Genomic DNA, 25,222 nt, shown 5'->3' with positions numbered 1-25,222 from the left:
GCTAAGGTACTGCTGGGAGCATGTTTTTACCTAGCAAAAACACTAGGCTAGGGGCACTGTAAGAGAGGACAGGATTCTCTTTCTGCTTCACACTACTAGGGGCACTGCCAGGATTTAAAAGGTTGAACGATACAGTCTGTACATATCTCCAGTGACCTGGGCATTTGACTATCAGAAATGGCCTTTGCAGTTCACCACAAAGGAGCTGCTCTGTGCTTCAAAGTCAGGCATTCCTTTTGCTGGCCTGTTCATTGAAGTTAATTCTCTTTAATTATTGCCTCGATACCTGGAATGTGGCAGCAGTGTTCTGTGGAACATGGCCTATTTTCTGAGCACATGATGTACCTGGCAGTGGTTAATCTTTGAATTGACACAAGTACTATATATGAAAGGGAGCAGTAAGCCCTGTAGCTTGATAGAATTTGCTCTGTGATTTCATGCAAGTGTTATGATAATATAATAAGGTATAGCTTAGTACTGAATAGCACAGCTTTTATGTTTTCTCAGTGATTTTACATAGTAAATTCACCCAGGAAATCCTTGGGTCTTTTGGGTGGATAGAGAACTTTGGGAGGTCTGGAAGGAACCCCTTGGAGGCCCCCAAACATCAGGCTGGTGGAGAACATAAAACATCTGAGAAGAACATGGAGTACGCACTGAGCAGGGCTCAAGGATTCCTGTATTTTTGTTTGGGGAAGGTGAAATGCTCAAAAATGAGCTTCTTCCAACTATTGGGGTTTTTTTTACTTGCTTTTCTTTCAAATTAATGTAGAATACTCTATTTTTGATGCCAGTGAGGGGAACCTGCAAATGACTACATGCGAGGGGATCACATATCCTTTGGACAACTTGAATTTTTGGAGATGGCTCTGGCTACATTTTAGTTTGATTTCTGCAAAGCATGACTTATCAAATCAGACTATATTTTTGTCATCTTTGTTATATATATATACACAAGTATATATATATGTGTATATGCATATTTATACACATAAGTTATAAACTTAACGTTACAATGTGATTAATGTTTCATAGACATAAGTAGTGTAATAATTATTTTTTATTCATTTTTCTGACTAATACGAGCCTGCTTTACTTTTTATATTTTGCTTTTGGAGAATTTTCAGACCACCAGGGAAGCATCCACTAATGTTGGTAAGGAATTTTTCTTCCAACTATAAGAATAATTTATAAATGAGAATCTCTAGGGCCTGGAGTCTTGGCCAGGGTTTGGTAAACTCTTTCTTAAAGGGGCAGAGTGAACATTTTCAGCTTTGCAGGGCATACAGTGTCTATCACAGCTGTTCAACTCTCTGTCTTAGTGCAAAAGCAGCCATAGACGATATGTAAACCAATAAAATTTTACGTACTAAATCAGATCTACAGGCCATAGGTTGCTTACTTTTGCTGTAGGCATGGGAGAAAAGCCATAATAAAATATTGACAGGAAAAAATGGTGGCATGACACTGTCCTGGTGAATTTTCTTCACTGATATATATGAGATTGCTTCATACAAGTTTTGCCAGATTGTCAGTTTACTTAGAGTCTTGCCAGGATTAGAATTACCTATTTTGATTCTCTAGAACTTAATTATCAAATACTATTATTGACATTAGTTGGCAGATTCTGATACAGAATATTTAAGAAAAGTTAATTGATTTCTTTTATGAATTAACAATAGTGTTCTCTTCTTTAAAAATTTATTATGAATGTATGACCCCTCCTCAGTTTGATTTTTATAGGCAAAAAATGCCTGAAAAAAAAAAATCAGACTTTGTCAGTATATTTATCTTTTTAGAAATACTTTTCATCTTACTCCTGCTCTAATTTTCTGATTTACAGCCAAGAATAAATAATCTGTATATACTAGAAAACCAAATAGTGCAATTCTGCTGTCTGATATTTTGTACCCATCTACTTCAGAAAGGCATTTGAAGTGGCTCTAAAGTTAAAATCACTATAAAATTACTATAAAACTGCATAATGAATAGATTTGGTGACCATTATGCAAATAAGGAGAAGTCGTGTTTTTTGTGCTGTCAAAACACAAATTATTTGCCCAGCAGTATTTTCTTTCTTTCTCTTGGAACAGATACCTTCCCCTCCTACAATAAGGGCTTTACAGAATGATCTCTAAACTTGGGAACACTATTAAGAAAATTCTTTAACATCTTGTCCCAAACCACCTGTTGGCATCACCTTTGGCTGTAACCTACCACCCTAGTGGCAGACTTGTCTCTTTTTGCCTTGACCACTTGTGTTAGTTTTCTCTGCTGCCATAACAAATTACTGCAAATTTATTGACGAAAAACAATACAATCATTTTTCTTACAGAGTGGTCGAGATCTGGTATGGGTCTCATCAGACCAGAATCACTTTGTCAGCTGTGTTACCTTGAAGCAGGCTCTAGGGAAGGATCTATTTCCTCACTCATTTGGGTTGTTGGCAGGCAATGCATAGTTCTTGTGGTAGGACTGAGATCCTGTTTTCTTGCTGGCTTGCAACGGAGTGTCATTCCCAGGTTGTAGAGACTGTCACATTTTTAGTTCATGTTAGGTTAAGTTCTCACATCACATCTTTCTGACATAGCCAGGAAAAGTTCTCTGCTTTTAAGGACTTGTGTGATTAGATTAGCACCACCTGGATGGTGCAGAATAGTCTCCCCATCTCAAGGTCGGTACCCTTAATCATGTGGCAGACTCTTTTGCCATGAAGTTAATGTATTCACAGGTTGTGGGGATTAGGATGTGGACATTTTGGGGGGAGGAGTGTTTATTTTTCTTCTGAGCACACCACTGAATTGCTTCCTAATTTCTTGCCCTGCTTTCCCTTTGTGCTTCCTGCAGGCAGTCTTCTATAGGACATTCTTATATTATTCTTCTTTATAACTCATGTTCCTGACTGAATATCTGTGTCACCTATAGCTAAAATGCTTTTGAGAACATTGTGATATCAGTGATATTTTTATGAAAAAGCATTATGTCTAAGTAGAAACTAATATAAACACTCATTTCTCTGATTTAATAAAAATAATAAGGACATAGAGAAAATTTTCTATTTTCTATTATATCTCCTTTGCTTTGAGAATGAATTTGTAGGTACTGGAATACACCCTCCTCCCACCCCCCAGTTCTCTAGCACAAATTCTTAAGATGGCAGTGATTACTCATAATTCATGCCACAGCAGTGAACTTATTTTGAAATAGAAAAATGACTTGAAGTTGTCATGCCATGATGTATTTGCGGTGCAGACTTAATAGGTAGTGTTTTGAAGGCAACTTTTAAGCCCTGGTATGTGTAGAACATAGCAAAGGTGCTGAGGATGATCTGGGTAGAGAGAAAATCACTTGTGTGGTGTCTCCTTTGGCGTGTAACTTTGTAATTCATTATACATTAAAGCAGTCATGCTATGTTGTGGGTGAAGTCATGTTGTCATGTATCCTCCATACTAGCTGCATGAGAAGGTAGCAAAGGATACAAAAGCAAACTGGCATCTGTGATATTTTCAAGATTTCAATTTCTAGAACACCTCTTAGAGTCAGTATCCATTTTTTTTTCTCTGTGTTGCCCATCACCTATGTGTAAGTCTACCTTTGTAATATGAGTAACTTATTGTAATGTTGACTAGGTTGTCAGAATCATTCTTAAATTATTTTTATTCAGTAAATTCGAAGTAGCCAAAGAAGTATTTAACATATCTTAGCGCTCCATTCGAGATTGCTAATTTTTTTTAAAACATCTAATTGCTAAAAGGGGAAGGTTTAGATATCTTGTCAGTTCATTTATGTGGAAAAACTTAACCATGTTGGGTAAGTCATTTTTATTGTACTTAATTGTAATGTCCTGTACTGTCCTTATGAAGATGTTTGTTATTAATGTTAATTATTTTAAAAGAGCTAACGTTTATAATAGGGAAAAAGGGTTTTGTTTTTGTGTGTGTGCTTGGAAAGTTAATTTATATTGCTGGGATATGCTATATGTGCAATATGCACAAACGTGAAGAATCTTTCCTTTGATTGAAAACTTAGCAATAAAAAAATTCAGTGGGACATAACCATACTCACACACACTCCCTTATTTTCAGCCTTTTAAAGTATTATTTAAAAATACCAAGTCCATTTATAATATTTTTATAAGCCTTGATAAATACTTAGATGATTTTTTTTTCTTTTTTGCTGTGGTTTAAGAAAATCTCAATTCTTTAAGTTGTGAGGAGCCTAAAGGTGAATGCCTATTATGCAAAAAATATTCTGTTAGTGAAGAAAGTAATTTAAGGAAATCAGAAGCAGAAGTTAATTTATTTCCTGGAAACTTCGTATCGGTCCAAACTTATCCAGTTACTGTGGACCCTATCTAATTATCATAATTGTATTTATGTGCATGACATTAAATTTACATGAAGTAGAAAGGTGAAAATATTTTAAGTACTAGGGAGGAGAAAGCAGTCTGGGTATAAAAAGCTAGCAGTTTGCCAATCAGCTATACATGTGAGGGGGTGGAATGTTAACAGGAGACACTTGATAACATGGAGGTGACATTAAAGAAAAATAGCAACCATCTAGCAACTTTAAAAGAGATTCTGCTTTTCTCCAAATTGTCATTCTATTCCTATTTGACTGTTCCCATGTGACTCTTCCATTCCACAATTGTGTTTTTATTATTTTATGGGCTTCTTTGGGTTAGTATGTTTTGTGTCATTACTACGTATAGAATTAAATGGGGAAATTTTTTAAAAGGTTTTTTGTGTATTTTTTGTGGGTGATTTCATGTTGAAGGTAGAGAATTTATGTGGTTCTGGCAGTTCATCTGCCCAATATTCAGGGAATTGTTTCAAAAAATTCACATTTGGGGCCGACCCTGTGGCTCACTCGGGTGAGTGCGGCGCTGGGAGTGCGGCGGCGCTCCCGCCGTGGGTTCGGATCCTATATAGGGATGGCTGGTGCGCTCACTGGCTGAGCGCGGTGTGGGCGACACCAAGCCAAGGGTTGCGTTTCCCTTACCGGTCACAAAAACAAACAAACAAACAAAATTCACATTTGTATCTTGGCAGATGTTTCTGAGTTTATTTGGAACTGACTTTAATATAGAGCAAAAGTTGCTAAATACATGTTAAGTTGCACTAGAAGTGTAGAATATGTACCCTTAGAAAATCTGGGAAAATTTTTTTTGTTGGAGCTGGGGCAATTGATTTGAAACGTATATAGTACTTTTAGTCCCAATAAACATTTAAGGTCATTTTTTGAATTTGGGAACATAAAAATATATGTTGCATGTGGATTTATGTTTTTAGAAAATTGTAAGGTACCATCTTAAGATTTTGGGAAGTAGCCCAAAACATGGAAATAAAAATAAATAAAAATAGAAAGGAAAAGGCAAAGGCAAATGAAAACAAATGTTAATGTATTCAGAGATCTTAATGACTTCTATGTGATTATACCAATAGAGGAAAAAAGTCATTTCAGAAAAGAGTATTGAGGCTGGGGGTGGGAGAGGATAGATTTCTTTCTCCTGAAAGAAGCACATTACAAATCTAATTGAATATAACATTGTACATACAACTTTTGTCATGTGTAACTTTTATTTATTCAGCCCTTTTCAGAATAAGTTGCATCAATTGCTAAATGCGGATTCCATGGGTCATTTTGAACAGGTTTATACTGATCCCTTTTCTGCCATTTCAAACAGAGCAACTACTTCTGCCTAGACAATACCTTTGAGTAAGTAAGGCAAATATAAACAGTTAATGTATTAGGATAAATAGAGTAACTGCCAATAAGAAAACAGTCTTTGTCAGTTTTAACATGGGTTTTACTGAGGAAGTCCCCTTGGCTTTAAACGATTTTGTGTGTGTTAAACAATATTCAAAAACCGTTTCCATCTGTGCTCAGAAAGGATTTTTTCACAAAAGAAATGATGACATCAAAACCTTCATTATGATCAGATGATCTTTGGGCAATATCCTTTGTTTGGTATCTTGAAATGAATTTTGAAAATAAGTTGCTGATAGAGATTTTGTACTCTATAATTTAAGGATAGATCCTATGACTCGGTACCTCAGAATATTTGTTATTCGCTCATGGGTAACAGGTATAAGAGAAAAATTTGTTTTACTTTATCCTGAAGAAGATGGCATCTTAAATAAATAAATAAATAAAAGCCCTCAATGTCTTCCTTTCTCTTCTTAATGCTTTTTCATTTCTTCTTATTTTTTCGTTGTTCTACTAGGGTGACATACCATCTGTTGAATACCTCTTACAAAATGGAAGCGACCCAAATGTTAAAGACCATGCTGGATGGACTCCATTGGTAGTTTTTTATTTGTTTGGTTTTTATTCTCTTTCTCTCTGTTTTGTAGTTCTTATAATTTATGGTTATGTATTTGTCCATATGCTGTCCTCTGCCACATATACACTCATTTTAGTCTGAAGATCTTATGTTTTCACCAAGTATGAGAAAATGATTATTTTCCATCTAATTATTCAATTTTGAAAGGCAAGAAATTGGCTGCATTTTGACTGACTACCTTTAGGTCAGGAAGTCTAATGCCTCTAGCTTTACTGTTTTTGTTCAGGATTTCTTTGTCTATTCGGGGTCTTTTGTTGTTCCATATGAATGTTAGGATTGCTTTTTCTATTTCTGTGAAGACTGTCATTGGTATTTTGATGGGAATCACATTGAATCTGTAGACGGCTTTAGGAATCCAGTTACACTTTATTGCTGAATTTACCCAATATATGTAGGTAACTGCTAAAACCAACATCAGGCTCCATCTGCAGTACTGGATGTCACTGGAACCAGATTACTTAGAGCAAAGAGAGATCAAAGGAACCGAGTATAGGAATGTGATCACAAGGGAGTGGTTCTTACTGAGGATCTCCCTCAGCCTCATTTAAACCTTATCCAATTGCAGTTATATAGAGGTAGTAGAAATCTTTGCTTACATTAAACATTTTTGAAAGTCTTTGCTTATCATTACTAAAAATACAGTGTGAAGAATATTCTGGAAAAAGAATGGCACAAATACTTGGAAACAGTTGCTATATGGGCTAATTACATTAGGACAGTAAGCAAGAGATTTGAATGCAGCCATAGAAATGTCAACAAATGAGGTGGATGACTTTATCCTGTAAACTAAAAATTCAGCATAGAAATTAGAAGACTCACTAGGCCAGGTGCAAAAAAGTTTTAGTTATATATAATTTCTCCTTGACAAATTCTTAAGCTTGGGAAGGTTTAGTCTGGATCAGAGTCAGTTTTTTGTCTGGACTCCACAGACTGGTTAACCTTTTAAGGAAAGGTTAATTTAATTTTTTTTAAAGCTACTAAGACAGTTGTACTAAAGGTTGGTGAGTGATTTAGAGGATCTGATGCCTGATTTGGATTCTTTTTTTCTAGAAATAGACCTACAGATGTTGAGTGTGGTATCACCTATTATGAATTGAAATAGAGTTACTTAAAAAGCAAGAAAAGTTACTTAAAAAGCATTATGCCAGAGATTTATTAGAATACAGCATAGTGGCATTGTTGGCAGTACATTACATATAAGGAAGATTGCGTATAAGGAATCTTTGACCATTCCATTGTCACCAGCTCTGTCATTCATTTAATAAGCTCTTTTTGAATACCAACTCCATGTTATTTCTATTATCACTGACATCAGCTATATAGTGATATGTAACTTTGGCATATAGAGTGTTTGTCTTATAAATACTCTTTCTAGGATGTTCATTTTGTTGGGTGGTTATGTGTATGTGCTGATGAGGTGCTTAGTGTATGGCTAACCACCTAATTTATTTAGTGAATTATCTTCAGCCTTGGAGAATTTCAGATTTTATGCACGATCTGATTGTTAAATACCTCTTTTTTTCTAAATCTTTTTTTTTCTTAATGTTTTTAATTTATTGTAGAACAATTTAGGAGCTATCATTGGTTTAAAGCTGTAATTTTCTTCTAAAACAAAGAGTTTGACCCAAGGATCAGATGAATAGCCTCTTCTTTTTCCATGAATTGCACAGATCTTAATCACCACGTATCTTAATTTGTGGTGCTGGTCAGCTTTGTATCCAATAACCAATAAAAGAAAAAGAAAGATTACTAATAGTGGCTTTTACTCTGTCAACAACTGTGGTCTGTATGAGTATTTGGATAAGCATAAATTTACTGATTGAGGTTCACATTTATTTTTCTAAAATGTGGTGTTATTATAATATTATCCATTGCACTTTCTCATCACTCTTCTAACTACTTTCATTAGCATGAAGCCTGCAATCATGGGCACCTGAAGGTAGTGGAATTGTTGCTACAGCATAAGGCATTGGTGAATACCACCGGGTATCAGAATGACTCACCACTTCACGATGCAGTCAAGAATGGACACGTGGATATAGTCAAGCTATTACTTTCCTATGGAGCCTCTAGGAATGCTGTGTAAGTAGCTCAACTTAAAAGTTGTTTTTAAATTGACTTGTATTCTTGAATCACAGTATGTGATGAAAAAAAGACTTTAATACCCAAGTTGATGGCTTTCTCATTTCTTTTTCACAACTAAAGGTTAGATGTGATCATTAGGTTCTGTATTTAAAATCAGTATTCATGCCCTTTTCCTTTATGATACTTACATAGTTAGGGGAGATTTGTACTCTTATTTCAGAAACAATTGTCGTATTAGTTTTGTAAGCTTTCATTTTATGGTCAGATTACTTAATGCTTATATTCTGTAGATTGACTCATACTTATTAATAAGAAAATAATTATCATAGAAATAATTATTTTGCATGCTTCCTAACACTTTAGAATTGTTTTAAATATTTTATTCCATTTATGGTTTTTTTTGCATATGGTATTTAGTCTAACAACAGTTAAAGTATGTAAGAATTCAGATACTGGGCAAGTGCAGTTGAATTATTTCTTCGATTTTTCACATCATCCAAATGAGGCTCTGAGTAAATTATTTTGCATTGTCAGGGCACAGAGATGCATTAGTGAATGCTGGCAGCTGCCTTTTAAAATTGCTATTGTGAAGAGTGTCACAAGCAAATGCCATGTGTAGATTTTATACCTTTAATTTGTAGCTTGGTTCATGTCTCTCTATATATTATTTCACTTTTTTTAGTTAATTAGGTAGTTGAAATGAAAATGCAAGAATTGCCTCTCTGTGCCCCATTGCTTCTACAGGTTTGAAAAGAGCACATGAAAGTCAGCCTTACCCTGGTTACAGACACAGATAAGAATTACAAAATGCAGAGCTTCTAGGTTGTAATTTTTTATAGGGAACCATTTAACATAATTGAAAAACAAATTAATAATGTAAGAATGTACTATATTCTGGTGCTGTTAGTTTCGGTAGATGTGTTTGATCTCTTTATTTCCCATCGCAAGTTGTAAGATAGTTGGGACAAACTCAGGGGATATATATTTTTCTGTTTTTAATTTTTGTGTTTACACGTGTGCGCACGCACACACATATCTGGGTCTAACACAGATATCTATATCTCTATAAGGATCTAACAGATATGATCCTCCTGTGGGCATAGCAAGCCATTTGATAAAGGAAATGGTTGCTTGGGTCAGGTGGAAACTGAATAGTTTCCATCTTAGGGTTCTTAAATCAGCCATGACTACTTTAATGAATGGAACACTCGTCAGAGCGTTATGGAATCCAGCTTTTATTTGTGACTCCATTACTGACTTTATAGCCTTATGCAGGTTAATTTCTGTGCCTTGGTGTCTTCACCTATAAAACACTGGTGATGCCTGCTGCTTTTCTATTTCTTCAGAACACAGTGAGGATTAATGAGCCAAGTCACAGAGCCTGTCTTGTGGTTTGTACACCATGATTCTTCACTGCACTGTGAGGGCTTATTAATATACACAGAGTGGGCATGAGGCAGTGAGTCTGCCTTCACAGGTGCCTTCAGTGTTGTTTTAAATAGGCTTACCCAGTGAAGTGGCAGATTTAGGGATATCAATAGCCCAGTACTGTCCAGTAGACCTTTCTGTAGTGATGGACGTTTTTATGTTGTACTGGGTATTTAGTAGCTACTAGCCACCTGTAGCTATTGAATGCTTGAAAATTGGCTATTGCTACTGAGGAACTAAATTTTAAAATATATTCTATTTTAATTAATTTAAATAGCCACATGTGCCAGATGACTACAGTGAGGGATAGCCGGTTGATATAGTTAGGAAAGTTGGGAAGGAGGGTTTGTTTGACAAGAGGTTTGGACTGATGTTGGATAAAGGATAGCAGGGCAGATGGAGATTTAGTCCTAGGGTATAACAGTGTGGTAGCTGTTTGTAAACATTGTTATTCCTTCTTTTCCAGACCATTGGTCGTCATACTTAAGCATTTTCCTGTGTTTTTTGCTCTTGGTTTTATTTTGTAGTAGTTCATCTGATTGGCTTTACCAGTTTCCTAACTGGTCACCTTCTTTTCGTAACTTTTTTTTAATTCATTCCCCATACTGCAGCCCGAATGCTTTAAAAAAATACAAGTCTGGTCAAATCACTTACTTGCTTATAACTCTTCAATGGCTTCCTCTTAATGTTTTTAATATAAAGGCCGAACTCTAGGACGTGGTTTATAAGGCCCTGGATGGTCTGGCGCTACTTACTGCTCCAGTCTCATTCATCTTTCCACAGTTCCTCTTGTGCCCCTTTCCTTCAAGCATTTTTGTGTTCGCCTTTCTGTAAAGGAGGCTATTTTGCCTCCTTTATACGTGCTTAGTCTTTATACGTGCTTTCACTTTGTCTGGAATATTTGTTTTTGGCAGTTTTCTCATTCTCTGAGTTTCGTCTTAGTTACCATTTCCTTTTGGCTGCCTTTTATGATTCCTCAGGTCTATTTGGAGCTTCCCCAAGTAATGGAACTTGGGTAGTAGTATGTTTACTTCTTATTCTCTTCTATTAGGTTGTGTGCTTTGTGGACCAGTCATCGTGTCCACTCTCTCAGGCCTTGCCAAGCACCCAACATAGTCTTGTACCCATGTTTATTTGTAGGGAATTAGTAAGTATTAAGTAAACGAAGATAAGGTATATTTTTTCCTCTCTTTTGATAGGTCACATGAGAAGGAATAGGAATTGCCTCCTTCACCAACTTCACTGTTAAGTGTGATGAGCATGTCTAAAACCAAGTCTGTAAGCTGTACCTTTTCAAGGGTGTTAGAACTAGTTCCTGGTAGCTATTAAGAGTAAATGTCATGAGCTCCCTGGGTAGAATTCTTTGTCTCTTGCCTAATTGGTATCCATAGTATGTTACCTTTTATAGAAATGTGGCTACCCAAAGTCATTCCTAAAGCTCTGACACTTTTAAGGTCTCTCTCTGCCAGTGTTCTAGATGTTGTCCTTCTAGAATTAAGTAGTGACAGGTGAGACTAGATGAAATTCCTTCCTATACCTTCCTCCATTTCTTAAGGAGATCATGGGAAGGGGGACCTGGGGCATGGAGACTATGTGGGGTTCTTACTATTCTCCTTTTTTTGGCTGAAGCTCTTGCTCCTCTTATGTCATTAATATCTTAGACTCAGAATCTGAGTAGGCAAGCATTTTTTCTTTGACTTTCTTTGCTTATTACACTTTTTTTTTTTTTAACTCTTGATAAAACTCTGTTCTCAGTAACCAGGACTTAGATTCTCTCCATCCCTGGAAGAAGGGTAAGAACCAGAAAGGGCAAAAGCCATTTTTCTGTTTGTCTTCAGGGCTTGCTACTTTGGCCAGTTGAGCAGGTAGGGTCCTTTTGCTTATTCTAAATTTCTAAGTGGCCTCCTTTAGCTCTAGGACAGACATTTTGACTGTCATCTTCATTACCGCAAGGTTGAAGCCTTCTCTTGAATCCCTTTCTTTCCTGTTAGGTTTTCTCACACTCCCTCTCTCACTTCTCACTTACCATCACCCCGCTCTCTCTGGCTGCTTATGTTTTAGTAGGAGTGAGCAGATACATTACTGATTATAGAACAGGGTGACACGTGCTTCCATAGTGTGGTGCCCAGGATGCTATGAAAATCTATAGTAGGGGCTGCCAGTAAGCTTAGAGGATGTCATGAAGGCTTTCTGGAGGAAGAAGTAATCTGCTGAATTTTGAAGAAGAAAAAGAATGGGTAGAAGGGGTTTTCATAAAGATGAGGTAATGGGTGCTTAGGTACTCTAAGGCCAGATGGCTTGTTTATTCATTCTAGGAACTTCTTTTAGTAAAACTGGAGTGAAAGGGGGAAGGATGATGAGATAAGAGACCAGACAAGGTGGGCAGGGACTATGAAAGGCTGTGTGTGCTAGAGAGTTCCAATTTTAAATTGAAAACTTTTCCTCCAGGCTGGGCAGGGAGCTCAGTTCAGAGGTGTGTCCAGTAATCCAGGGAGGAGTGATGAGATGGTGAATTAAAGTAGTGACAGTAGCAGTGGAGGAGAGGGGGATTTAGCTATACTTATTAATTTATTCTTTCCAATGAAGCTTGTTTACTTTGTTAAGTTTCAAAGATAGCATATTAGGATTTTGATTAAAATTGTATATAGATTACAGGGGATTAATAAAGTTGTTTCTCATCAGGACCATGGTACGTTTCTTCATGTATTTAAGCATTCTGTTATATATATATCTTAGTAAAGTTTTAATTCTGTTTTATTATAGTGTGTATATACACATGTACATAACTATTTATTGAAATTATTCTAGGTATTTGATTATTTTGTTGTCCTAGTGCACTGTATGTTTTATTAATAAATATAATTTGTTATTCCTGACATATAGGAAAGCTATTTTTTTTAGTATGTTTCTATTTAGCCAATACCTAATTCTGAGGATCTAATGTCATTTATTAACTTTCTTTTCTTACTGCATTTGTTAAAGCTTCCAGACAGTATTATAAAATAATAGTGATAGTTGTCTTGCTTGTTCTTTTTTTTAATTGCACCATGTACATAAGGAAGTGGTGGTTAATGGAGTTCCTATTGGAAAGCATGTTTGATAAAAGACCTTTGTTCTTATAGCAAGTGCAGATTCTTCCTACTCAACGTTTGGTATATTTTGGTAGACTTTGTAACTTTTCTGCCACTGTAAGAATTTTAATTTGAATTATTTCAGTTGGGGGTAAAGCAAACTGTAGAGAGGAGTAAAGATTTTTGTAATGTAACGCTGGGAAGGAAAAGAAGGACTGAGACAAAGAAAATCCGTCCTTAGAGTTACTCTTGAGTGTCTTTAGGGAGAGGAGAACTTGTATAAGAGGGCTAAGGGACCAGGTTCTGGTATTCCAAGTTGTCATGAATGGTGCTAAGATGATATGACAGCAAATATTAGAGACCAGACTCAAGCTCTATCTTTTCAGTATTGATTTTTAAAATAGAGATAATGGAGAGGCTTTTTGTAGCCTGGGAATTGGGGAGAGTCAACAACTCAGTCATATAATTAGACATTGAGTGTTAAAAGAAAGAATGGAGTATTATCTATTGCAAAGCCAGGTGAATTGAAGAACATCTTTGTTGGTGGAGGGAAGTCTTGAAAGCTTCTCAGGCAAGGCATGATAGCTAGGAATTAGCCATATTCATTACTAATTTAAAATACCATTGATACTCTTTATTTGCCATCTTCATTATTTGATTTAAAACAAAGGGGCTTTCATAGGTTCACCAGCGAAGTTCACCAACTCTGTTTTTTCCCGTAGAGGCTATGTTCATCGACCATGACTTTCCTTATTGCAAGATTTTTGGTTTCTAAATCTGTATGATTATGGAGGATTGGATCAGATTGGATTATGGAATATGAATTACAGTAGAAAATCATATATCTACTTCAGACTTCATTCTTGGTTTGATTTAATTTTAATATTTGCCACCTTATTGTTAAACTCACATTTTACTTAGAATACTTTATAATGTTCATTGAGCTTTGCTATGCAAACTTTGGTATTTTTTAAATGCATCTTGTAATTGAGTACAGCATTAATTCATTTAACTCTGAATTTACTTTTTTTTTTTTTTTGCATAAGAAATTAACCTCTTGTAGGCTAAAATAAAAGTCCATCATCGAAGAGGGAAAATTAATCCTATTTTAACCTCAGATAATGAGAAAGAGGCTTACTTATATCTTTTATAATTTTCATTGTCTGCGACTATATTGAAAACTTTTGCTTTCCAACTTTCTACTACCTTTTGTCCATCCCAGTGTAAAACTAGGACTAAAGCTCTTACAGTTACATCAGTACCATATTGAGTATGTGGAGATCATATGCCTTTATTTTCAGATATGTAGGATTTAGGATTTGGTGTGTGGTCTGCCATTAACAGAGTTTTCCTTGGAAGGACATTGAATTTAAGAAAATATTATGTGGACTATTGGACCTATTAATGGTCCCAGTGCCCTAGTTAATTTTTAAAAATTTAATTGCCTACAACATAGATGATTTATAGCTTTTTAAAAAAATTCCTCTTTTGAATGATTGTGCTTTTTCCTGCTTCACAGCAAGCAAAGTGACTTGAAAAATTAAATCTGTGTGTTTGTAATTTGTAGTTGTTCTTAGAGGATTTCATTTATGGACTGTCTTTGTATTCTGTCATGTGTGGTAGGTTTAGCATTAGTGAAAATGCCTTTTGCATGCGTTTTTGCAGATTGGGTGATCTGTATCTGCAAGTACAAGTTCAGATTTGCCCATGTCTCCTTCCCCCATTTTCATTGCAGTGTAACTCAGTTGGGGTACAGTTGTACACAGGTGTTTACTATATCATTCCTGAGGGGAAAAGGATATTAAAGAGTTACACTGTATTCTGAACTACACTTTTGGGGTGAAGTTGAAGTATTAAACATTGCAGTTAACCCTTTGATACTACGTATTTCCTTTTCATCAGTCTTGGTAATCAGAAAGAATCCTAGTTATGAAAAGGATTTTCAGAATTATTTAGTTCATACTCTTTTATTTTTAGATTGTACAATACAGGAAAATGGAAGTCTACTCTTATTTCAATATTGTTAAGAAAACGTGCTTTTATACTTAATAAACACCAAATTATCATTACAAAGCACGCATAAAGTATATCATAAAATTGAGGAAAAATAAAGATAACACTCCAGACATAACTTATTATGTTTTCTTATCTTCATTCTATATCTTCTAAAAATGCAAATTTAATAATATTAATATTAATTACTAAGATGTTACTGTCTGCCAGCCACTGTTTTAAGTGCTTTTGATATATTAATTCATTTGATCCTCACAACAATCCTATAAAGTAGGCTGTGTTGTTATCCCCATTTTATAGATGAGGAAATAGAGGCACAAGAGGTTTAAGTAATTTATCTCAAGTCACACAACTTTTGAGTGGCAGAGCTGGAATTTAAATTCAGGCAGTCCGGTTCTGTAACCCCAGCTCTTAACTACTGTGCTTACCAATGCCATCCCTTCTGCTTACAGCTGTTTAGGAAGCCATGCCCAATGAAGTCCAACTCTTCAACACCTTTGTTCTTACATAATCTGGTCACAGCTTACATTTCAAGAACATCCTCTTCCCCTGTGGTGCATTCTCTCTCCCGTCTTTTTCTTCCTTTCGTCTTTCTTTCTTTTTGCTGTTTCTGATTTGCCATGCTATCTCACTTAAAGGCCTCACACACTTCCTCTCTGCTAGCGAACTCTTATTCTACTTCTGTACTCCCTTCCCTTCTTTCCCCTTTCAGGTCGGGGAAGCTTTCTCAGACTTCAGAGTCCTTCCTATATGCTCCTCTCTTCTTTCTCCACTGAGTTCTGTGAGGATAGAAACTACCTTTTATCTCATTGGTTCTTTAGTGCTAAAAAGAGGACTTGATACATTTAAGAAAGGTAGTTTTTGAATGAATGAATTTTCCAAACAGATTACAAAGTGATGTTTAACTTTTCCCCTTAGGTATATGTATGAGGGGTCTTCAAAAACTTCATGGAAGGATTCATGTTATCTTTTAATTCCACTTTTCTACAAACTTTTTCAAGTACCCTTGTATATTATATTTATATATATTAATGCATGTATCCGTTTTCATGTAGAATCTACTATTAGTGTATAGGCATACTTCAGAGATACTGCAGGTTTGGTTCCAGACCACCACGGTAAAGCAAGTATCGCGATGAAATGAATGTAGTGCTAAAGCGAATGTAGTGCTAAAGCAAGTCACATGAACTTCTGGTTTTCCAGTGCATATAAAAGTTATATTTACACTATACTGTAGTCTATTAAATGTGTAATAGCATTATGTCTTAAAAAAACAATGTACATAATTAAATGTCATTATTTCCCAGTACTGGTCAACTGCCAAAAATAAATACAAAATAAATTTTAAAAAATTAAGAAAGGTTATTGCTAAACAATGCTAATGATCATCCGAGCTTTCAGTGAGTTGTAATCTTTTTGCTGGTGGAGGATCTTGCCTCAGTGTTGATGGCTGCTGACTGATCAGGGTGGTGGTTGCTGAAGGTTGGGGTAGGTGGCTGTGGCAATTTCTTAAAATAAGACAACAGTGACGTTTGCCACATCAGCTGACTCTTCATTCTATGAAAGATTTTTCTGTAGCATGTGATGCTGTTTGATAGCATTTTACCCACAGTAGAACTTCTTTCAAAATCAGAATCAGTCTTTTCAAACCCTGCCACTGCTTTATCAATTAAGTTTGTCATATTCTAGATCTTCGTTGTCATTTCAACAATGTTTATATCGTCCTCAACAGGAGTAGGTTCCATCTGAAGAAAACACTTTCTTTGCTCATCCAAAAGAAGCAACTCCTCATCTGTTAAAGTTTTATCACGAGATGGCAGCAATAAAGTCACATCTTCATGCTCCACTTCTAATTCTAGTTCTCTTGCTATTTCTGCTCCATCTTTAGTCCACTGAAGTCTTGAACCTCTGAAAGTCCTCCATGTGGATTGGAATCAACTTCTTCCAAACTCCTGTTAATGTTGATATTTTGACCTCCTCCCACGAATCACAAATGTTCTTAATGACATCTATTATGATGAATCTTTTTCCCGAAGGTTTTCAATTTACTTTGCTCAGAATTCTCAAAGGAATCACTATCTATGGCAGCTATAGCCTTATGGAATGTATTTCTTAAATACTAAGACTTGAAAGTCGAAATTACTACTTGATCCATGGGCTACAGAATTGATGTTGTGTTGGCAGGCGTGAAAATAACGTGAATCTCCTTGTAGATCTCCATCAGTGCTCCCGGTGTCAATGAGCAGTAATATTTGAAAGGAATCTTTTTTTCCTGAGCAATAGGTCTCAACAGTAGGCATAAAATATTCAATAAACTGTGTTGTAAACAGATGTTCTGTCATCCAGGCTTTGTTTTTCCATTTACAGAGCACAGGTGGAGTAGATTTAGCATAATTCTTAAGGGTCCTAGGATTTTTGGAATGGTGAGTGAGCATTGGCTTCAACTTAAAAGCATTGGCGTTAGCCCCTGCCAAGAGAATCAGCCTGTCCTTTGAAGCTTTGAAGCCAGGCATTGGCCTCTTTTCTCTAGCTATGAAAGTCCTAGATGATACTTTCTTCCAGTTCAAGGCTGTTTTGTCTGCATTGAAAATATGTTGTTTAGTGTAGCTACCTTCCTCAATTAGCTTAGCAAGAACTTCTGGATAATTGCTTCAGCTTCTACATCAGCACGTGCTGCTTCATCTTGCACTTTTATGTTATGGAAGCAGCTTCTTAAACTTCATGAACCAACCTCTGCTAGCTTCATACTTTTCTTTTGCGATGTCCTCACCTCTCTTCATAGAATTGAAGGACCTCGCTCTGGATTAGGCTTTGGCTTAAAGGAATGTTGTGGCTGGTTTGACCTTCTATCTAGACCACTAAAACTTTTTCCATATCAGCAATAAGGATGTTTTTCTTTCTTATCATTCATGTATTCACTAAAGTAGAACTTTTGATTTCCTTTGAGGACTCTTCCTGTGCATTCATAGTGTGGCTAACTTTGGTACAAGAAGCCTAGCTTTTGGCCTGTCTTGGCTTTCGACATGCCTTCCTCACTAAGCTTAATCATTTCTAGCCTTGATGTAAAGTGAAAGACATGAAGCTCTTCCCTTCAGTTGAACACTTAGAAGCCTTTGTAGGGTTATTAATTGGCTTGATTTCAATATTGTGTCTCAGGGAATACAGAGCCCCGAGGAGAGGGAGAGAGACAGAGACAGAATGGTTGGTCAGCAGAGCAGTCAGAACACATACAACAGTTATCGATTAAGTTTGCCATTTTATATGGATGTGATTCATGTTACCCCAAAATAGTAAATAACATCAAAGATTACTGATCACAGATCACTATAACAGATACAATAATAATGAAAAAGTTTCAATGTTGAGACGATTATCAAAATGTGACAGAGACACGAGTGAGCACATGATCTTGGGAAAAATGGCCCTAATAGACTTGTACAATGCAGGGTTGCCACAAACCTTCAATTTGTAAAAAATGCAATATTCGCCAAGTGCAATAAAGCGAAGCACAGTAAAACGAGGTGTGCCTTTATATCAGTAGCAGTGATCATCCCCTATTTCTTACTAGCTTTTAGATAGCAGGAAGCAATGAATTATGAACACTTAGATCTTCTGTCAAGGTTTTAAAATTTAAAATCTTCAGTCATATCTTCACAGGTTTCATATGAAATATATTTTCCAAATTATGACTTTTAAATCACAGATAAAGGAATAGGGCAGGAATTCATTAGAGGGGAAAAAATGGTAATATCTGCCAAAGTATTGTGTTGCGAAGGAACAGAAAAAAAATTAGAATCAAAAAGATATATCCTCTTGGTCAAAAATCATGTAAAATTTTTCAACCAGAAAAAAATACATTTTTTAGGATTCAGTATGGATAAAATATATTACCTGTGTATAATCATTTGGAATTCATTGAATTGTAAGAGACTTTCTTTGATAGGGCATTAAAAGAACTGAACTGTCAAAAGTGGTGCATATGAAGGGTATTAATATACTGTTATTTTCTACATGTAAACTCAGAAGTTACCATGTTGATGTTTCCTATATTTTGAAAACAGCTTTAATTATATTGGTGTTGCATTGACCCATATAATTTAACTAGTAGTCATGTGTGCCTTTCCATTTTCACAGCTACATACTATCTTTGTCCCTAATGTTCATTTCTTTATGCCTGATTATTTCATCAGTTTTTCGTGTTGTATTTGGCTCCAACACAAGAGCACACAGTGCTTAGATTGTTTAGCTTGATGGAAGACTTTCTTCTATTAGTTTTGCACAGTTCAGCAGTTATGTCGCTTCTAATCCCTGCACAGGCCCTTCGCATTCATCCACCATATTCTAGGCTGTAGCCCTAAGCTCAGGGCCCTTCTCTTTGCCAGTGTGCATGTTTTGTGTCCTTTGAAACCGTCTCACAGTTTACCTCATTACTATGCTTTGGTTTATACTTCATCAGTTTGATACTTATTTGTCGAGTGAGCGTTTGTCCTCAGTAGGAATATAGGCAAGGACAGTGTTTTCCATGTCTTTTATTTCCCTTCGAAATACCTAGTTTGAGTGTTAAGGCTTTAGATTAAATTATTATAGAAAATAGAGAACATACTATATATAAGTATACAGATGGTGCCCGACTTAACAATGGTTCAAAAGCAATAGCTCCTTAGCTTGTGATGGGGTTGTAAGTTGAAAATATTTTAAGTTGCTTCACAGTACTTTGAACTTGTGATGGTTTTATTGGGACGTAACCATATCGTTAGTTGTGGAACATTTGTATTTAGAAAAAATCATTCTATAAGCTTTCTTGGTGACGTATTTTAATAAAATAGCAAATTAAATTATTGATGTCTATCTTGAGTTCATGATATAGCAGTAAATCTAAAAAAAAACTTTTCTATGTAGTGATGGAGAATAACTGATTTATTACTGTCTTCAATTAGTAATTAGTCACATTGATTGTCCCTGATGTATGTGACAGCATGTGAGTTTTCATCCATGTGGTACCTATTTTTTACAAAGAGAATCTAATTATGTGCGTTTAAAATTGATTTTTCACACTGTAAGAAAAGTATTAGTCCTTTCAAATGTATTTCAAATTGTAGTTCAAATTTTTTCCATTAATGGAAGAAAGCACACTTTTTTGTGCCCAAATAATACAGAAGAAATCTTACAAATGCCCCATCTTCTCTTGCTTTGGTGTTTTGAAGGTGCCACATTTAAACTTGTGTCTAACTCCCAATTTTGGTTATTGATAACAAAGTAGAAACACTATGATAGGATTAAGTAGGCTCCATGTCCCATGAGGCAGGATGGGTATAACTGATTATCTTTCCATCTGCAGCATTCATGATGTGCCATTCTCCAGTTCATTAGCCATACAGGAGGGCTAAGAGTTTAGTGAATTGTTTATAAGCAGAAGCCATCCATAACCCAAATGGAGAAACCACATGTTTTTAAGACCATATGAGATTGTAAGCTTTATGTAGCAAGCACCCTAAATGTAAATTAGGTTCCTGCTTGTCATTTTATGTAGCACTTTGGAATGCAAAAGCTTCTTACTGCTTCAGACCATTGTTTTATTGGTTATTTTTTGGTTTAAAGTCCTCAATAGCTGATGGTGATACGTACTTTGAGAAGTACTATCACTTAACATTTTTTCATGTTGTTATAGTGGACTTCTGTTCATATTTGTGTAAAATAACTATGCTGTTGTCATCCAGTTGTAATGCATTAATGTGCGCTTGATTGGGCTCTTACATTTTATTTCTTTGAGTTGTGAAGTCTGTGTTTGTCTTTGTTATAAAGCCCTTATGTGTGTAGTGATTTTTGGATGGCATATAGTGTGACTTTTTTTGTTGCTATTTATTCATTTTTGCACTTGGTGGTTTAAGACTTAGAATATTGATTCTTGAACTCAGATTTCAATTTTTTGATTATCATAGTGCATGTGTGTGAGAAGAGTGTGTACTTGGTACGTGAGCATAATAATTTAGAGAATGAAATTGGGAAGTATCAAGTCTAGTGGATGAGATTCTTGTGCCATACAGATTGTCTGCACTAAATGTAAACAGGGACTTGTGTCATTTTGTTGTAAATCAGAAAGCTGAAATACAATTGATTGCATTATACAGTGGCTGGAGAAAGACTATTGTCAGGGGAAGGTTACATGATATGGGACCTGGGTATAAAGGGGAATCTGAGAATACAAACTTGTCAGTGTTTATCCAGCACCGTCCAAAGAAGAAAGAGGGACTGAACCTGATATTTGTGACTAGCAATCATTAGAGAAACATTTGATGTGGTTCATTTTTTATCTTAATCCACTAGCTTTCTTTTCCCACTATGCTATCAAAACAACTTTCATCAAGGTCTCTAAACGCAGTAGACGAATGTGTTCCTCATCCACGTGACCTCAGTGCAACATCAAAGTTGACATTTTCCTCCTTCCTTTTCCCCTAATGTTTCTCTTTGTTTCCTTCTGGATCTTTTTCTATATATTCAGTACAATTTACAAAATTGGTATTGTACCATGTTTATGATTTTATATCCTGTTTGACACATTGTATTTTCACATGAACTTTAATGCCCATTATATGTATATAATCTTAAACTATAAAAGATTATCAAAAAAATGCTCATTTTGAGAACTTACTGCCATAGTATAACATGTTAAAATCATGTTTTGGAATCTTTGTAAAGAAAGGGAACAGTAGAAAAAAGCCCTATAGTTTTAACAGATTAGTTGTAATCTAAAGACTACAGATGGGAAATATTTAATATTATTGGAATGAACTAGGAGAATATGACCTTAGTCAAGTCATTGGAACCTGTTTCTCTCTCTCTTTTATTTTTTTTTTGTCTATAAAGTAACAGGGTCACATTGTGATCTCTTCCAGTGTAACATTCTGTGACATGAATTAGTATATGCTGAAAAGTCTGCATCGGATTGTTCTCTGAACAATACTAGTTTGTTCAGCAGCGGCTGAGATTATTATAGATTATAGTATATATATATATTAATATTAATTTTTAAAGTGCCCTGTTGACTGCTTATTAAATTGTTTATGATGTGGCATAGTTTTCCTTCTAGTGTATCTAAATGCCTGTCTTGTGAATTTATCTAATTTTGTATTTGTTTATATAGATTATAGAGCCTATAATAGCTGTAGTAAATGATTTTTATTTGCATTTGAAAGCATCTCTTCCATAGTGATTAATGATTGTGAAGCCATATTTTAAAATATGAATATGAATACAGAAGAGTACAGAGTTGTGAGAAAATTCATATATAAGTAATGGTATATTCAATTAAAAATACTCCCTATAATGATGTGCTAGCAAATTGAAGTTTTATATCTTTTCTCCATTGAATTCAGCAGCCTTTGATACTAGGTCTTTATGCCTAATGTGAGTTTTGAGTCATTTATTTTAGTTCAAATTGTGTATTAGTAGGGACATTGAAAAAATTATTCCACCAGTGCATCCATTTAGTTAAGAATCAAGTCACACATTTTATTTACTTAAACCCATCTGCACTTGTTTTACCAGTAACATATTTGGTCTGCGGCCTGTGGATTATACAGACAATGAAAATATGAAATCACTATTGCTGCTCCCAGAGAAGAATGAATCATCCTCAACTAGCCATTGCTTGGTTGTAAGTATGGGTTTAGCTTTGGGACATTTATATCTTTTATTGAAATTGGTTATGAAAGGAACATTATGGAAAAATTTCCAGTTAGCAAATTGCTTTCATTCACCAAACAATTATTGAGCACTTCCTGAGTATGAGCTGCTGTGGATTCAAAGACATAATCAGAATAAGACTATCAAAAAATACTTATTGAGCCCCCTCATACTTTAGGCAGCATTCACACAATGAATGTGACTGATAGAACTCTTATTCTCAAGGATCTTACCTTCCACTGAGAGATAGGAAAGAGACAGACTATAAATATGTAAACTAATATAAATGAAATAATGTCAGGAATTTACAAATGAGCTCTTTGAAGATTTTGTAGAGTGTAATTGGGTGAGGGCGGTGGGCTCCTGAAAGGGAACTGCTTTAGCTAGGGTCATTGAGGGCCTTTAAATTTTGGAGTTGACTTAAAACCTGAATTCAGGGAAGAGGCATCCAGGTGACCATCTGGAAGACACAAGTACATAGGTTCTTCAGTGGATGAGTTTGGCATGTTTGAATGTTGGAAAGAAGTTCATTATTGCTGGAGACCAGAGAGTATATAAGAGTAATGGGAAACCATTGAAAGGACATAAAGCAAGGGAAGTACATGATTTGATTTTTGCTGTAGAGAGCTCACTCTGGCTGCTTTGTGAAAAAGGGACTGGGGGGGGGTGGGGGCAAGAGTGGAAGCAGAGAGATCACTTATGACTGTGTCATTGTGACAGAAGAGGGATGCCATCATGACCTGGATTAAGGTAGTAGCAGTGGAGATCGTGAGAAGTAATGAGGTTTAGTATATATTTTTGAGTTAATATCAACAGGACTTTCCGGTGGGTTATATATGAGATGTGGGAAAGAGTGGAATTAGTATGACCATAGCAATGGAGTAGATGGTGGTGCCATTTGCTGCCCTGGGGAAGGAAATCAGTAGTTTTGTATGCCAGTTTTATGTCTATAAGACATCGAGGACATGTTGAGTAGGTATTTGGATATGTGAGTCTGGAGCTTAGCAGAGAGGTATAAGCTAGAGATAAAGTAGAAAGAATGTCTACTCCTTAGGAACCCATAGCTTAGTGGGGAATACAGATGTAAAAAGTTATACTACACATTATAATAAATTTATAACAGATGCCATGAAAATGTACAATAGAATTATAGAGAAGGACAAAGCTAACATCAGGAGGTACTGGGGAGAACTTCACAGAGAAGCTGACAGAGAAAGGGTCTGAGTCTTTAAGGGTAAAAATTTTAGCGAGATATTTAGTAGAATGCTGTTGGCTGCAAATAACAGAAAACCTTCTCTCAAATGCTTAAAGACAATCGATTATCTTATATAAAGATAATCCGAATGTGGACTATCTCTGCATTTGGTTAATTCAGCTATTAGTGGCTGCACCAAGGACCCAAATGCTTTCTGTTTTTTTTACTTTGCCATCCTCAGTTTGCTGACTCTGTTCCCACTAATCCCCCTTTAGTGGTTATGAGATAATTGCCGCCTTTTCAGATGTGGTAGTGGCTAGCTCAAAAAGAGGCACTGAAGCCTCTCCCAGAACTCTTGCCATGGCATTCCTCTATGTCTTATTGGTCAGAACTGCTCACAGATTGGCTTTGACATATGCTGGTTCTAGAGATAGTGTTAGTCTTTAAAGGGTGGGTACCTGAGCAAAATTGGGCTTCTGTTAGTGTGGAGGAAGTGAGGAATGGATTTTGAGTGGATAGTAAACATTGCCTACTGAAATCAGGTATACAAAGTAGGGATGTCCGTCCAAATCTAAGGAGCACCTGCTCAGAGAGAGACAAGGAGGCATAAAGGACCTTAGAAATTTGAGAAACTGTAGACTTCAGTGTGAGAGGAGTATGAGGTGTGTAAGAGAATTCAGGGTAAAGAGCTAGGTTGGGATCAGATTGTGAAAGGTCTTGAATTCCCTGATAAGGAGTTTAGACTTAATGGGGCACCTTCAGTGAGTTTTTAGCTGAAATGGGACTGTCTGGAGGATAGTTGGAAGTGAGAAGAGACTGAAGGCTGATTGGGAGGCTGCTGTAGTAGAGTCCAGGTGTGAAATGGTCAAGACTGGAATTTCAGGTGGTGGCAATGATGTGAGGATGGAGAAAAGAGGGGTTTTATTTTAGATGGAGAGTTGTAGGCTCACTGCATTTTAGTGACTGCTCAGATGGGGGAAAATAAGAGAAAGGGATGAGCTGAGGTCAAGGGCTCTTCACAGGAGACTTCTTGTCTAGTAGGCAGTGGAGTAGGGATTGGTGTCATTTAAGATAAGGAGGGTAGCCTAAGGTAGTTAACAATTTGATGCGGTCATGGGTGCTATTATGGGCTGTAGTTACTTTTATACCTTGGAAACCCTTTATCTCCTGCTTTAGACTTCAGCTTCATAAGTGTGCTCCAAACTATAGTTTTGGTAATGAACTGGAAGAGAACCTGGAGGTCAGCAGTTTAATTTTCTCATTTTACAAATGAGAAAACTGAGACCTAGAGAGGTTGTGAATTGCCCAGGATTATTAACCAGCCATAACAATTTTTTTTTAATGGACTACTTAGAACTTTCTTAAATCTTAGGTTAGTAACTCATTCAGTCCCACCATACT

The 25,222-nt window shown here is 35.9% G+C and overlaps 1 protein-coding gene across 3 annotated transcripts in view; it reads left to right on the top strand.

Annotated features, from left to right (window-relative positions):
* BARD1 (BRCA1 associated RING domain 1) overlaps positions 1 to 25,222 on the top strand; it is a 76,447-nt gene that overhangs the window by 27,312 nt on the left and 23,913 nt on the right. For all 3 annotated transcript variants that reach the window (XR_010024240.1, XM_063106031.1, XM_063106019.1), the window contains 3 exons: positions 6,227 to 6,307; positions 8,256 to 8,428; positions 22,489 to 22,597. Coding sequence is in view for 2 of the 3 variants with exons in the window: in XM_063106031.1 (XP_062962101.1) it covers positions 6,227 to 6,307; positions 8,256 to 8,428; positions 22,489 to 22,597 (363 nt within the window). In the remaining variant the exon portion in view is untranslated. The remainder of the gene's footprint in view (positions 1 to 6,226; positions 6,308 to 8,255; positions 8,429 to 22,488; positions 22,598 to 25,222) is intronic.

The sequence above is a fragment of the Cynocephalus volans genome, chromosome 1 (genome assembly GCF_027409185.1).
Source record: "Cynocephalus volans isolate mCynVol1 chromosome 1, mCynVol1.pri, whole genome shotgun sequence".
NCBI lineage: Eukaryota > Metazoa > Chordata > Mammalia > Dermoptera > Cynocephalidae > Cynocephalus > Cynocephalus volans.
This window is presented reverse-complemented; position numbering and strand designations above follow the sequence as displayed.